This window comes from Typopeltis vanoorti, chromosome 1 (assembly GCF_054136105.1).
Source record: "Typopeltis vanoorti isolate ZY-2024b chromosome 1, IOZ_Tvanoo_1.0, whole genome shotgun sequence".
NCBI lineage: Eukaryota > Metazoa > Arthropoda > Arachnida > Uropygi > Thelyphonidae > Typopeltis > Typopeltis vanoorti.
This window is the reverse complement of record NC_143549.1, coordinates 26036989-26051742: the sequence shown is the minus strand read 5'-3', so window position 1 is coordinate 26051742 and position 14754 is coordinate 26036989. Positions and strand designations below refer to the sequence as shown.

Below are 14754 nucleotides of genomic sequence, written 5' to 3'. Positions count from 1 at the left end.
GAACTCCGAAGATTACAAGAATAAAATGATTGAATTACTACATAATGATATCTACTCAATACTTGAGAGAGATCCAACTCGTGAACTTCAAAATCGTACAAACAACTTATTAAAAACAACAACTGAATTATCCCGAAACGTCCATTTATCTCTACACTCTCTCCATCCGTTAATTCCTCGCATATATGGTGTTCCTAAAATCCATAAAGAGAACACCCCATTACGCCCAATTGTAGAAGGTATCGATTCTCCTACATACAATCTTTCAAAATACCTTGCCAAATACCTCAAACGTTTTTCAGGGAAATCACCATCCTTTATCAAGAACACTACAGAATTTGTTACATACATCAAGGATATTACAGTTGATGAAAATGACATCATAGCTAGCTTGGACATAACTTCTTTGTTCACTAATGTCCCAACAGATGAAGTCCTAACATTACTCAAGGACAAGTTATCCAAAAAAATGTTAGCCTTGCTTACACATTGCATCGGGTCCGGTTACTTCAAATTTCAAGATAATATATACAAACAAAATCATGGACTGGCTATGGGTAATCCTTTATCTCCGGTTCTTGCAAATATTTACTTAGAAGATTTTGAAACCAAGGCTATCTCTTCCTTTATTTTAACACCTAAAGTTTGGAAACGTTATGTGGATAATGTCTTCATTGTTTGGAGCCATGGACATGAATCCCTTGTGGTTTTCCTCGAACATCTCAGTAGCCGACATCAAAGTATTAAGTTTACTGCTGAGCTTGAAACAGATAATTCCTTGCCTTTTCTTGATGTCAAACTGACTCGCTCTTCTGGTAAACTAAAAATATCGATATATAGAAAACCCACACATACCAACAGATATCTGCACAGTCAGTCCCATCATTTCCCTCCTCATAAGCTTGGAATAATTTCCACCTTGGGACATAGAGCCCGTTCTCTTCTTGATGATCCAAATGAACTGCTTACAGAAATAAACCATCTGAAAACTTCTTTCGAAGTTAATGGATATTCCAAGAAAATCATTAACAAATTCCTTTCAAATAGATTCAAAAGCAATATATCTATTCCTTACATAAGTACTGTTTCACATAAATTAGCAAAAGTTCTAAAAAAATACAATATCAGAACCTTGTTCACTCCACTTCCAAAGATCCGTTCCTTAATTAGCCACCCAAAACCTTGTCATCATCAACTCAAATACCCTGGCGTATATAAAATATTATGTGACTGCGATATTCCTTATTTCGGGCAGACAGACGAATCTGTCGAAATGCGTATGGAAGAACACATGAGAGACATTACTTACAAGAGACAGCAAGCAAGTGCATTATCAAGTCATATCCTTTTCTCGGCTAATCCTAATGATGATAACCAAAGTCACAAAGTCTGCTGGGAAAAATCTACAAAACATCTTCCATTGCAGTGACGAAATAGACAGAAAAATTGTGGAATCGAGAGAAATCATCTTCAATCCTGTTCATCTAAATAACAACTTAAGCTACAACCTCCCAGATAGTCATTCAGCTGTAATCATGTACTGGCGTTCACGTGATGCAGCAAGCACGCACTCTCCCAACAATGCAACAAATGAAAGAACAGCTTCAAATACAACTACAACGTTTTCATGCTAATTATGTATAAAGACTGTCTATGTTGTTCATAGTCTTTTAACCCTCAATGTTTAGTGTTTTGTCTTTTATAATGTCACCTGAAGAAGGCTGTTACAGGCCGAAACTAGTAGTGTGTTTATATTAAAACCTTTTTAATTAAATCTCGGTTCTAGTCATTCAATTTTTTCATAAAACTATGTATGTTAACTGAGTCAATGATCATTCTGTCATATATATATTATTATTATTATTGTTATAAGAGACTTAGACTCATCAAGGAAGACCACATATCACTCTCCACATCATACATTCTCTTGAATTCATTCGCATTATCTGCACTTGCAATCTTCACTAAAATCAAGCCATTTCAGTCACAATACACTTTATAACTCATAACTTCAAACTTGCACTCTTTTTCCTGTTCTGTGGCCCATAAATTTTCAATCACTCCTCATGACATTCCATAATACTGATATCATCTTTAACATCTCTTGACACTTTCTCCACTGTATCTGCATCATCTTGGAAACCATTAGAGTAGATCTGTGCACAGTAGTCCAGATGAGATTGCACCAGTCTTGTAAGGAGGCAAAGTGATTTCCTTATTCTTACATGTCAGTGTTCATTTCAGATTTGCAATTATCCTATGTGAGTTGGATTTGCAATTTTTGCAATATGGCCTCTGCTTCCTAACTTCAGCTTCCTATCTACTAAAGCACCGAGGTCCTTAACCTGGATCTCAGGTGATGTGATATAGATATACCAACTTCTGAAAGGGTCATACAGGATACCAATGATGGAATTTTTCATTTTATGGAGGGGTGAAGAGAGGATGAGAGGGTGTCCATGGAAGTTGAGAATGAATGCAGTCAAGAAAGGGATGAGAGCTAAATTTTTCTCTCATAGAGTAACGTGTGACTGGAGTGGCTTTCCTTAGCCCTTTAGAAGGGATTATCCTTCTAGCATAATCCTACCATTATAATCATTAGCCATTGTCAATTCACTTTCCAAGATAACCTCAAAACTGTATCAGTGGCTTTCCTTCTCCATGTCACTCCTGCAAATCTCATATCATCGGTCCACTGTAATTTTGGTCAGCATTGTGGTCATTTTACCTCTTGTGGAATCCAATCCAGTACTTCTTTTGTTCATTTGATCATGGCTTTAAGCAGTATGCTTGCCTTGTTGGCTGTGAAGTCAATGTACCCACTTTTCAACCAACAGGCTGTGGGTTCAAATTCCCCTACGGGCATGATCATTTGTGATCCATGCCCATGGGGGAATTTTAGGGTGTTATCACTTGTTATGAAAACACTTCCCTGCTAATTGGAGGCCTGGTCTTGATTCTGGACTGTAAAAAAATAAATTAAAAAAAATGAAAAAAATTATGAAAGTGATAAATATAAAGGGGAAAAATATCCTTAGCTCACCTACAATATAAAATGTGCTGTAGGTTTACAAATAACCTTTCATGGGCAGGAGCATCATAAAAAAAACACTTCAGGTGTTTCACCCTTTCTATGATGTCAGACTTTGGTTTGATTTTTTACCCACATATTCTTTTTGTGATCCAGTCTTGTGATATCAGGCATACTTCTTTCTGTACTAAATTGCATTGTTCTTAATTTTTGAATTTCTTTAGTGTCCATATTTCACAGACATATGTCAATATAGGAAGAATACATAGTGTTAAAAACTTTCCTTTTCAGCAATAATGGTAATTGGCTTTTGAATATTGACTAATTTTCCAAATGTTTTCTGTCCAAGCATTCTATGTCTTTTAATTTATTCCATGATGTTTTGATCCACTTGTTCAATTTTATCATTATTGATTTTATTATTTCTGGCTGTACGTAGCTAATGAATTTAATTTGAGTCTTCTAGATGAATAATAAGTTTCTCTGGTTTAGCATTATTTCTGTAGAACATTTCCAGCATTGAGACCACATGTTTTTAGACAAATGAGTTTAATAAAATAATTAAATATAACCCTACAAGTTTCATGAATGATCAGATTTACATCATTAGGGATACTAGCAAAAGTTATTCACAAAAAAACACACACTAGAAACAATTAATTACACATCATGGATGTTATCAAAACGTGACACTAGGTACAAACAAATAACCAATATAAGAAAAATCAAATTAATTACTCTATATGCATTAGGGCAGTGCTAATTGTTGCTGTCATGTTCAGTGGAATGGCACATTCATATCCTAGGTCTGCAGTAGTTAGATTTTGAATGAAAGCTGATCAAACTTGGTGTAGGATTAAGCCTTGATTTTTGTTACATTGAAAAAAATAAGGCTCTTTTGAGATTAATTGCTCTATGGTTTGCTATGCAGGAGGAGATTTTCGTGTCTGAACATGTAAAATATGTCAATAAAAAAAGAAGATAGAATAAAAATAAATCGGGTTTGGCATCCCATATAACAAACTCAAGCCATCGAGTTTTGCAAGAAACAAATTGATCATAATTGTTTTATAAGAAAGTTCAAGGAAACCTCTGAAATGATGTGGATCCCCACACATCGTAACAAAAACCAAGGCTTATCCTACACCAAATTTGGTCTACTTTCATTAAAAACTTAATCACCACAGACCTAAGATATGACAATATTATTATTATTGACACCTCCAGGGAGTCCAAAGAGTCATCGAGGGAGGGCACCTACTCTACAACTTTCCATCTCCGCCACTACAACTACTTTCATCATATACACCAATGCCATCTACTGCCGACCACTATCACTAGTACTTTCAAAGACCATCACAAACATCCATGCCCACGGCGGGATTCAGATACTCTAACCACTCGGCCAACCAAGCCGTCATGGATTAGCAGCCATTGGCCACCTTGTCAACACATGCACTATGCTACAGAATGTGACAGCAACCACTAGCATTGTTCCAGGACAGGAACAGCTTTTGAAAACTGAGATTTTGGAATTCTTGCCAATCCCATCATATCCTTCTGGATGAAAAACTGTGATATTTTTCAGTGGCTGATTACTTGTTTTTGTGTAGCAATTGTGAATTTCTGATGACATCTATGTGTAATTATTATTGTGTGTATGAGAGAGACTTTTGTTAGTACCCAAGACAATGAAAGTCCAACTTATGAAACTTGTCGGTTTATATATTAAAATCAAGTGATTTGAAACCGGAAATACTCTATAGATAACTTGGGACCTCTAGGTTTATCTCTAAGACATCTGGTTTACTAGCAATATGAAGTTCATGGACATGAGTGTCTGTTATTCATGTGCAGTTGAAGTGCTATAATCTGCAAGACATAAATAGCTTAAATATATCCCATTTTCTTCAGACCTTTTTCTTCTCAAACAAGAAGTTTTTTTGGATATTTCTTCTAAGCATGCTGTGAATCATTTTGAGGATATCGTCATCTTGTCTTATACCCCTCTGTATTGCCACTGTGGGAATGCTTCCACTAAAATGAATCGTTGTATTTGTATGCTGATATCAGTGTTCTTACATATGGTTCCTCACTTGTTGGTTTCATAGTGCTTTAAGTATTACTTAAAGTATTACAGAATCACTTTCATAAGCAATAAAACCAAGATAATGGTAGTTGGTATTCATTATGCTGTTCAACATTCTGTTGTGCTAAAGCCACTTCAAAAACCTGTCTATTCTTTTGGTTGTGTAAGGTTTAGAGTTCTATGAAGCCTATATGACTCAGCCGATGGCTGAGTCAAGGTCAGTGCAGGCTGGCCTTAATTTCATGATTTTCAAACATGTATGAACTTGTTGCAGCATTTAAAACCATTCCAGGCTCATATTAATTTTGATAATTTTTCAATGAACACTGGTGTTCCACGGAACATAGTTTGAGAAACGCTGTAATATACTATCACATCAAAGTGCATAACTTTACATTTACTAACATTGAATTGGCACGTTTTCACATTTCTGCAATTCCAGCCTATTCAAATCAAGTGTTGTGTAAATACTCTATAGAATTTGCATTCCTGATTATCCTTTGTCTTTGGATCATCAGCAAAAGCTGTATGTCTGTTAAATCCTTCCCAATGTCATTAATGTATAGATTGAATAACAATGGATCAAGAACTGATCCCTTGGCTTTACCACTGGTCACTTTAAATCTTGACTCACATCCTCCATCAGGCCCAGCTGGTGGTGTGTGCAATATACACAGGCGCCGCAGAAGAAAAGTCACCTAAAAGATCTCAAAAAATATGAGATAAGAGTTTAAATGAACAACGAATGGTACAGAATGGTACATATAATTATGAATGTACGTCATCTTCCGTTCGTGGTCCCTTCGGATCTTCCCAGAAATGAACAAATAAATTCTGAAATTGTATCCTGGACCCGATTATATCACTGTAATTTCTGATTAAAATTTACGAAAATATACCTAAAATAGTTCTTTATTTTTTGATGTATCATAAAAACTAATAGAAAATAATATCTCAGTCTATCAACATTGATGTACTGCGACAGGATTTCGCTAAAATGAAAGCCAGACGAGTCCCTTTTAGCAAAATTAATGTAAAAAATATTTGAATAAATCTCTTGACTTTATATTACTATTTTGAAAATTTTTGTAACTTGAAAAAATTTGTATAAGCAGGACTAATCCGTAGGTAACATTATACTGTAAAGCTGTTTTCATTTGTTTTTCATTTCCTGTTTGTTTTATTCACACTTTATTCAATAAAAGCTTTTTTGGAAAGGCACCGAACATTAATCGCACACACAAGAAAAATACCATGTGCTGGTCCTGTCTTCCATACACCACTTTTCAATATGTCACTCAGCCATCCTCTTATCATTAATATTTTATAATTTAATCTGATATTCTTTGATTTATGCACAGCATTCCATGCTGAGTCCTGTCAGAAGCTTCAGCAAAGTTCAAAAGTATCATGGTGTGTACTTTCCTATTGTTTAATTCAGTATTTTGACAATATTTGTAAATTACTCAAATATGATCTTCCCTTAGTAAATCCGTATTGTTGATTACAAAGTATAGATTTACTGTCAACCCATTTCTGTATGCAACCTTTTATGAACTTTTCCAAACTTCCTCACCATTCCAGAGTTCTAATGTCATCAGTCCTTCCACCTTCATTCAGTGGGATTATCATACATTCTTTCCACTCCTGTGGAATCTTCACTGTGCTGAGAGACTCAAATTATACAGCGAGGACAAATGAACACTCTTTTAGCATCAGTGCTGATATCTCATCAGTCCTCCCTATTGCCAAATTCGTATTCATTTTGGGCATCGGCTCCAGTACCACTTCCTCCTCTTCGTATACCCGAGTTTCTTCCTTCACTGTAGAGGTAGCATTGAGCTCGATGCCTACACTAGGTTGATAACATTTTAACAAAATAGACTGAGTTAAACGATCATTTTTGCATTATCCACTCTGATAAGTTATTCTTTCACATTCATTCTTTTATTTGCAAGATGATAGAATTCTTTTGGATTGTTTTAAGCTTGCACAGCCAATTTCTTTTCATACCTACACTTAACTTTGGAAATACAGTATTGGTAAACCCTTTTCGCTTGTGCCTTATAATTTTTTTATAAGGCACAAGCAAGGAAGGAATACCTTCCATCTGATATTTTTCTTAATTTCTTGCTTAATAAGATTGTACATTAGGTTTCACTCCAACTCTGTTTATTTTTCTAACCCTAGGAACACATTCTGCTATTCCATCATTGTTGTATATACTTTCCACACTATTGTTAAGAGATTGCTTCTATAAAGAGATTTTTACACTTAGAATATTTATTATTACACAAGTGTTCAGTTCCAATTAGTGCAATGACTTTTAACTATTTCTTTTAGAATCCAGGTCTCGAGTCAGTGATTTCTGACTCGAGACCAAATAAAAATATATATACATTTAATGAAACTAAAACAACATATACTTTAAATAAAATTACATAAATAGCTACAAAATTAACTGTATCCAAGGCCTTCTAAAATAAATCTACACTTCAGAGATTTTCTTATCCAGAAATATTAAAATCACCCATTCTCTGACTCGTTCTATTACTGGATTGTTTAACATATACCTAATCACGTCTACCAGACTAAACACCTTGTTTTCACAATAGCAAAATGTTCATAGTCCATTTCTTTGTTAGTGCCTTTTCCGAAAATATAAAATTTTCCTCTTTTCCATAGGATCCTTTTTTTCCTTCCTTATATAGCATACAATATTATTCCTCCTGTCTCACTGAAGTATAAATATTTCTTACCTCTTGCAGTTCTCCTTATTTGATGCACAATTTACTAATTTTTTTACCAGAGAAAAAAGTTTCTTCTACTAACTAGAGCTCATGTTAAACCATTTTACAGTTTCAAATTTCACCAATTGCTTTTCCATAGAAATCTGGTGTTCTGAAGACAGAAGATGAAATTTTCCATTCAGCGTTTCCTTGAACATCATTCAAATTAGAACGTCAACTCCTTCAGTTTAAAGACTCATGGTTCTACATTTCCTTTTCGGAATCTTATATTAATAGTCACAAAACTTAAACTTCCTAACAACAAAATTTCTCCGGTCTGAATTCTTAAACTTCCATGCTCTCTTGTTTTCCTCGTTACTCCAATACCGAACGCTCTGTCAGTTGTCAGTCACCCATCAAACTCCTCGACGAGTATGAGAACTCTGTGTAAATGGCAAGCGAGAAGTTACCTATAATGGCTGACACGTTGTCTTGTATGATAAGACTCAACACTTGACGATTTTAAATTACAATAAGCACTCAAATTATTGCAAATTATCAGATTCTAGTCAGTACATCAATTTCAAATGGTTTATATTTCATTTTGACAAGAATAATATCAATAATGGGCACATCGCATGTGCCAATGATATGTGTTACGAAACCAAAACTAATATATTAACATAGAGAAATTGTAAAAATATTCATAATTCTAAATGATTTTTACAATTTCGATATCCTTTCCATATAGCACCAGATACCATGGGATTGAACTATATAGTATTCTTCTCATTTGGTCATTTCCTGCTCGGAAGTTCAGCATGCGATATTTCTAAATGGAATATCTACAATTAGTTACGTTCCACATCAGGACAACATGATTGTCACCAACTGGAGGCAGAGCAGTCACATCTTTTACTGAAATCTCCTCTGACACTGTAATCAGATCTAACACTCTTTGACCTGGAATTCCTTCTGTCACTTACTGCTTTTTTCTTAGTAATTGTGAAAGGTAATTGTGAATGAAATAAAACATGGTGGACAGATAGGACCCATTAATAGCATTCAAAAAGACCACCATTGCAGTGTGACTCACCTCACAGCTAATTCCAGTTGCAAGATGGCAGCTACTGTGTGAGCGCCGTCCAAAACAGGACGGCGCTCACACATTAAGCTATTTGTTTTTTGTAAGCAAAAAGGACTTCATCATAAGTTAACGAGGCCAAGGAATTATATTCTTGGTTTAATCCTTTATCTAATTATAAGCAAACAGAGTTTGCATGTGAAGTAACTTCATGACTTGGCAACTCGTATATAAAGGCTAATGACTTTACATCACTTGCCTTAGCATCCCATAATGCAAAGCACATATCCTTACAGGCATGTATAATGCTATGCATTATGGGAAGGGTCATAGGGCTTCATCAAGTGACATTCACTGTGAACTGGTTTTTGTGTATGGCAAAAAGTTGATGTCAAAGAAGCAAGTGTGTTTTTGGTACAATGAATTTAAATTAGGTCCTGGTGACATTGAACATTTGCAGAGTGGTCAGTCCTTCATTGAGCAAGACAGAAGACAACATTTTGTGCATTAAAGGCATTTTTCTTGAAGACCAGCAAGCAAAACTATGTGAAATTGCACAGTGGTGAACTTAAGTCCACTGTTTATGAAATTGTTCACGATTTCCTTGGATTTCAAAAAGCATGCTCTTGCTGGGCGCCACAAAAATTGTCAGAGGAGCACAAGGCAACATCCATAGGATGTGTCTGGAGATAGGTGAGAATTTTCTCTCTTGCCTAGTCACAGAAAACAAAACATGGGTTCATGTTTGTCTTTACCCTAGAGAGCAAACAGGATGCTGTGACCTGGAAACATCCACAATCTCCTGTGCACAAAAAATTCAAAACTCTTCCTGCTGTCTGAAAAGTCATGGCCACAGTTTTTTGGGATTGGCAGGGTATTCTGTTGTTGGACGTCTTGTTAAAGGGAGGAAAAAATCAGAGCTTTACTGTGCAACATTGGACAACCGAAAGCCGGTATTCAATGCAAACTACCGGACTCCTGACAAGTGGTGTGATTTTGGTGCATGATACTATGCCACACACACACACACACACACACACACACACACACACAGTGCATGTGACTCGTGAGAGGATTGCATTGTAACAATTGGGAAACTCTGCCATATCCCTCCCTTCAGCCCAGACTTAGCACCTTCAGACTCATATTTGTTTATACCCCCCCCCCCCTTAAAGAAACACCTTTCCAGAGGGCATTTCACTATGGATGAGGGAATTCATTAGGCAGTGCAGTGTTTGTTACTGGGTATGGGCATGGACTTCTTTAGTATTATATTGATAAACTGATCTATCATTGGAACATGTGAATCAATAAATTTGGAAACTTTGTGAAGTAGTGCATGTTCATTTATTTCTTGGTGTATAATTTCAACTTTCTATCACTAAACATCCTCAAGAAAAAGTGTTACCTTACTTTTCAGAAACCCCTCATAGTTGTTGCACAACAGCTCAATAAATTTGGCTTCATTCTTGTCATTTTACTTCTACCAATCACTGTTTGAATAATTAGCCTCACCCATGATGATTAATCATTTAGTACCCATTAAGTTTGGCATTTCATCATCACTAGCAGTGGATTCACTAGGGCTGTAGCAACATCCCACAATGTTTTTGATCTTGATATATTCCACTTCACATTGTATTGAGGAGAATAGGGAATCTTTGAGATGTTCTAAGTGGACATTGACAAGTATAGTGACAAAGGGCATCACATTATGGTTCAATCTGTTTTTGTAGAGTTGGTTTCTACAGATGAAGTTGCCTGAGTGCATAACAAGTTGCACAGTTCGACAATGTCTGGAGGGTGTCATCCAAACATTGATAAATGAGGACTACATATCAAAACTGACCCTGGTGTCTCTATGCTGTGAGAGTAGATTTTTATTTTTGTAAGAAATTCTGAAGTTTTTCACTGAGACTTGTGTGTGGCCTGTACAAAAACTCCTGTACAGGTCACATGTGGAAATTCTGTGGAAAACAATGTATACTGGTGTTCGTTGGTGGGCTTCCAAGTAATAAAGATCACCATTGGTCATCATTTTGTAAGATAACATGAGAACAAGGATGAGATTTCAGTGACTCTTTATGTACAGAGTACCGATATACCTTAATACTTTCTTTTAGTGTTGCACGGTGATCAGCATTCATTTTAGAAATTATGGACTTTACAGCCGTGTTATAAATAACTCTTAATTTCCCGACGTTTCAGTTTCAATCTTCATATTAAGATCATCTGGAGCATATACAAATATACAGGACAAGCAGAGTTACATTACATACAGTAAGCTAGAGAAACAATGATTGGATTACAGATTATTCTACTGGCATGACCTCTAGTGAAAAAAAAAAGTTTTAATTATTTAGAAACTACATCAAGCTAAATTCTATTTATGATAACATGAATAAACATTATTGAAAGAAAACTACAGATAGTTTTCTTTCAATAACAACAATGATGTCCTATTTTTAGCATTACAATTGTTATTTTTGATTTAGGATCCTGGATTATCTATAGTTTATAGTTACTCTTAGAGAGGAAGGTTCCGTGGACCGAATATGTGCCTTCCATATGGGCAAATTCCAAATTGGGATTTTTAGACCATCATTATTGTTCAGATTGGGGTGGTTGATAATAATCTCACAGGGTTCTTTAAATTTGTGTTCATACCATGTTTTGGTGTAATGTAGACAACTAGTGCTTTTCCAGTCAATTCTATATAAGGTGTTCAGGGCATGATCAGAAAGGCCAGCTTCACAATAATTATTATATTTAATGTGTCGTTTATGTTCTTTTTGTCTGATGGAATTGTGCATCCTGTTTCCCCTATATATGGTATGTTACAAGTGCAATAAATACGGTATACTCCACGGTGGGCCAGCAGAGGAAGTGGGTCTTTGGATGTGTTCAGTAAGCTTTTTAATTTTGCAGGAGGTTTAAAGATGGCTTTGAGGTTGTATTTTTGTAGTATTCTGTTTATTTTATTTGATGTAAGGAATGGTTATAGATTTATTGTGGTCTGGTTTGTCTTTGTTTTTTTTATTGAGGTCTTGTAGAGAATTTTGTTAATAGTGTTTTGGCTGTAACCATTTTATTTTTTGAAAAGTATTGCTGATAACTTTAAATTCATCTTTTAGTGCTTGTTCACTGGAGCAGATCATCAGAGCCATGTTTTTTTGAGTATTAATGACACTTAGTTTTTGTGTTGGATTGTGGTAGGAGTTTATGTGTATATATTTGCCAGTATGTGTCGATTTTATTTCCGATAAATAGTGAAGGAAAGATTACCAGAAGGAAGACGCGTGACAAGTATATCTAGAAACGGAAGTGTTGTGTTTTTCAATTTCAATTGTGAACTGTATGCATTTGTGTTGTTTGTTTAGATGGCTAAAGAATGTGTGTGGTGGCCATTGCACCAGATCGCGAAAATATCATCAACGTATCTAAGCCAGACTTTGGGGTTTTAAAGGAGAGGAATCTATAGCATGTTGCTCAAAATGTTCCATATAAAAGTTAGCAATGGGGTGGGGGGGATAATGGCGAGCCCATGGCTGTAACTTCTTTTTGTAGATAGAAAGCGTTTTGCCATACAAAATAAAAGAACGTAATACATGCACAAAGAGCGGCATGATATCTGGAGAAAATTTGTTCTGTAAAAGAAGGATTGTGTCATTGATTGGGATATTCGTAAAGAGGGCAGAGATGTCAAAACTGACTAATAAATCATCTTTTTCTAATGTAATGCCTTTGATAATGTTTATGAAGTGTTGTGTGTTTCTGATATAAGAGGGGAAATGACCTACCAATCTACCTTAAAACCCAAAGTCTGGCTTAGATATGTTGACGATGTTTTTGCGATCTGGTCCCATGGCTGCTAGACACATTCCTTAGCCACCTAAACAAACAACACAAACGCATATAGTTCACAATTGAAATTGAAAAACACACTTCCGTTTCTAGATACACTTGTCGCACGTCTTCCTCTGCCAATCTTTCCTTCACTGTTTACTAGTGACTGACACATGGTGGCAAATATATGCATAAAAACTAGGTGTCATTAATACTCTAAAACACAGGGCTCTGAAGATCTGCTCCAGTGAACAAGCACTGAAAGACAAATTTAAAGTTATCAGCAATACTTTTCAAAAAAAAAAAAATGGTTACAGCCAAAACACTATTAACAAAATTCTCTACAAGACCTCAATAAAAAACGAAGACAAACCAGACTACAATAAAACTATAACCATTCCTTATATTAAAGGAACAGATAAAATAAACGGAATACTACAAAAATACAACCTCAAAGCCACCTTTAAACCTCCTGCAAAATTAAACTTACTGAACTCATCCAAAGACCCACTTCCTCTGCTGGCCCATCCTGGAGTACCATATTTATTGCACCTGTAACATACCATAAACACCTTACATAGAATTGACTGGAAAAGCACTAGTTGTCTACATCACACCAAAATATGGTATGAACGCAAATTTAAGGAAGCCTATGAGATTATTATCAACCATCCCAATCTGAACAATAATGATGTTCTAAAAATCCCAAACATATGGAAGGCACATATTCGGCCCACGGAACCTTCCTCTCTAAGAGTAACTATAAACTGTAGATAATCCAGGATCCTAAATCAAAAATAACGATTGTAATGCTAAAAGGACATCATTGTTACTGAAAGAAAACTATCTGTAAGAAAGAATGTTTATTCATGTTATCATAAATAAAATTTAGCTTGATGTAGTTTCTAAATAATTAAACTTTTTTTTTTTTCACTAGAGGTCATGCCAGTAGAATGACATGTAATCAAATCATTGTTTCTCTAGCTTACTATATGTAATGTAACTCTGCTTGTCCTGTATATCTGTATATGCTCCAGATGATGATCTTAATATGAAGATCGAAATGTCAGGAAATTAAGAGTTATTTATAACATGGTTGTAAAATCCATAATTTCTAAAATGAATATATCTTAATAGGTTTCACATTTTCTTTGTGTGCGAAGTGGTTTAATATTTTTAGATTTGAAAAAAATGTTATCAATGTCTAATTTTTCTTTAGGTGATATTACAAGTGTGACCATCTGGGTGTGCAAGAAAGATGGAAAGGAAACATAGTTGAGCAGAAGTTGCGACTACAAATAACACCTTAGCTATCGATCAACAGGCACAATTGAATTTGCATGTGAGAAATAGTTTGCTTTTGGTTCTTTCAAAGTCAATTTGTAGGTGATAGTCTTTCCAGCTGCTTCAGTCCTCATTATGGATTGTGAGTGAAGTTTCATTCTCAAGCTACTTGGGATATTCTATTTTTAGTTTTAACTACCTGGTCATGTTTGTTAGAGTTTAGAAAATATACAAAGATGTCTTTCATTCTATCTAGAATTATGAATCTTCAAATCTATTTTTACAGTATATTAGGTGGCAAATGTTTTTGGCTCATTTCATTTATCCTATTTTGTTAGTTTGGATGTGTTACTGAAAAATTAAGTGACATATTTAATTGGACTAAATGGATATGTGTAAAACGAGGTTAAAATATGATACATTTATACTTCAGGTGAAAAGTAAGCAATGATGAAAATACAGAAAGTTGACTCATTGTGGTTTGGTTCTTTGGCATTTCTTTTGCTGCTGGTTGTTGTGTATAGTTCTGGTAAGTAATGAGCTTTCATTATGTAAACTTTTTGCAGGTTTCTAAATTAAATGTTTTTTCATTTTAATAATTTGAAAAGAAATAGGTGAAATTATATATTTTCTCCCTTTCTTTCCTTTTATATAATAAAATTAACAATATAATGTGCTTCGTTTTTAGGAG

General features: G+C 35.0%; 1 protein-coding gene across 3 annotated transcripts in view; it reads left to right on the top strand.

Annotated features, from left to right (window-relative positions):
- The window catches only part of LOC150109850 (protein lev-9-like), a 189483-nt gene that overhangs the window by 26298 nt on the left and 148431 nt on the right, over positions 1-14754 (top strand). For all 3 annotated transcript variants that reach the window (XM_090396976.1, XM_090396970.1, XM_090396986.1), the window contains exon 2: positions 14497-14592. In XM_090396976.1, coding sequence (XP_090253102.1) covers positions 14511-14592 — 82 coding nt within the window. In that variant the 5' untranslated portion in view covers positions 14497-14510. The remainder of the gene's footprint in view (positions 1-14496; positions 14593-14754) is intronic.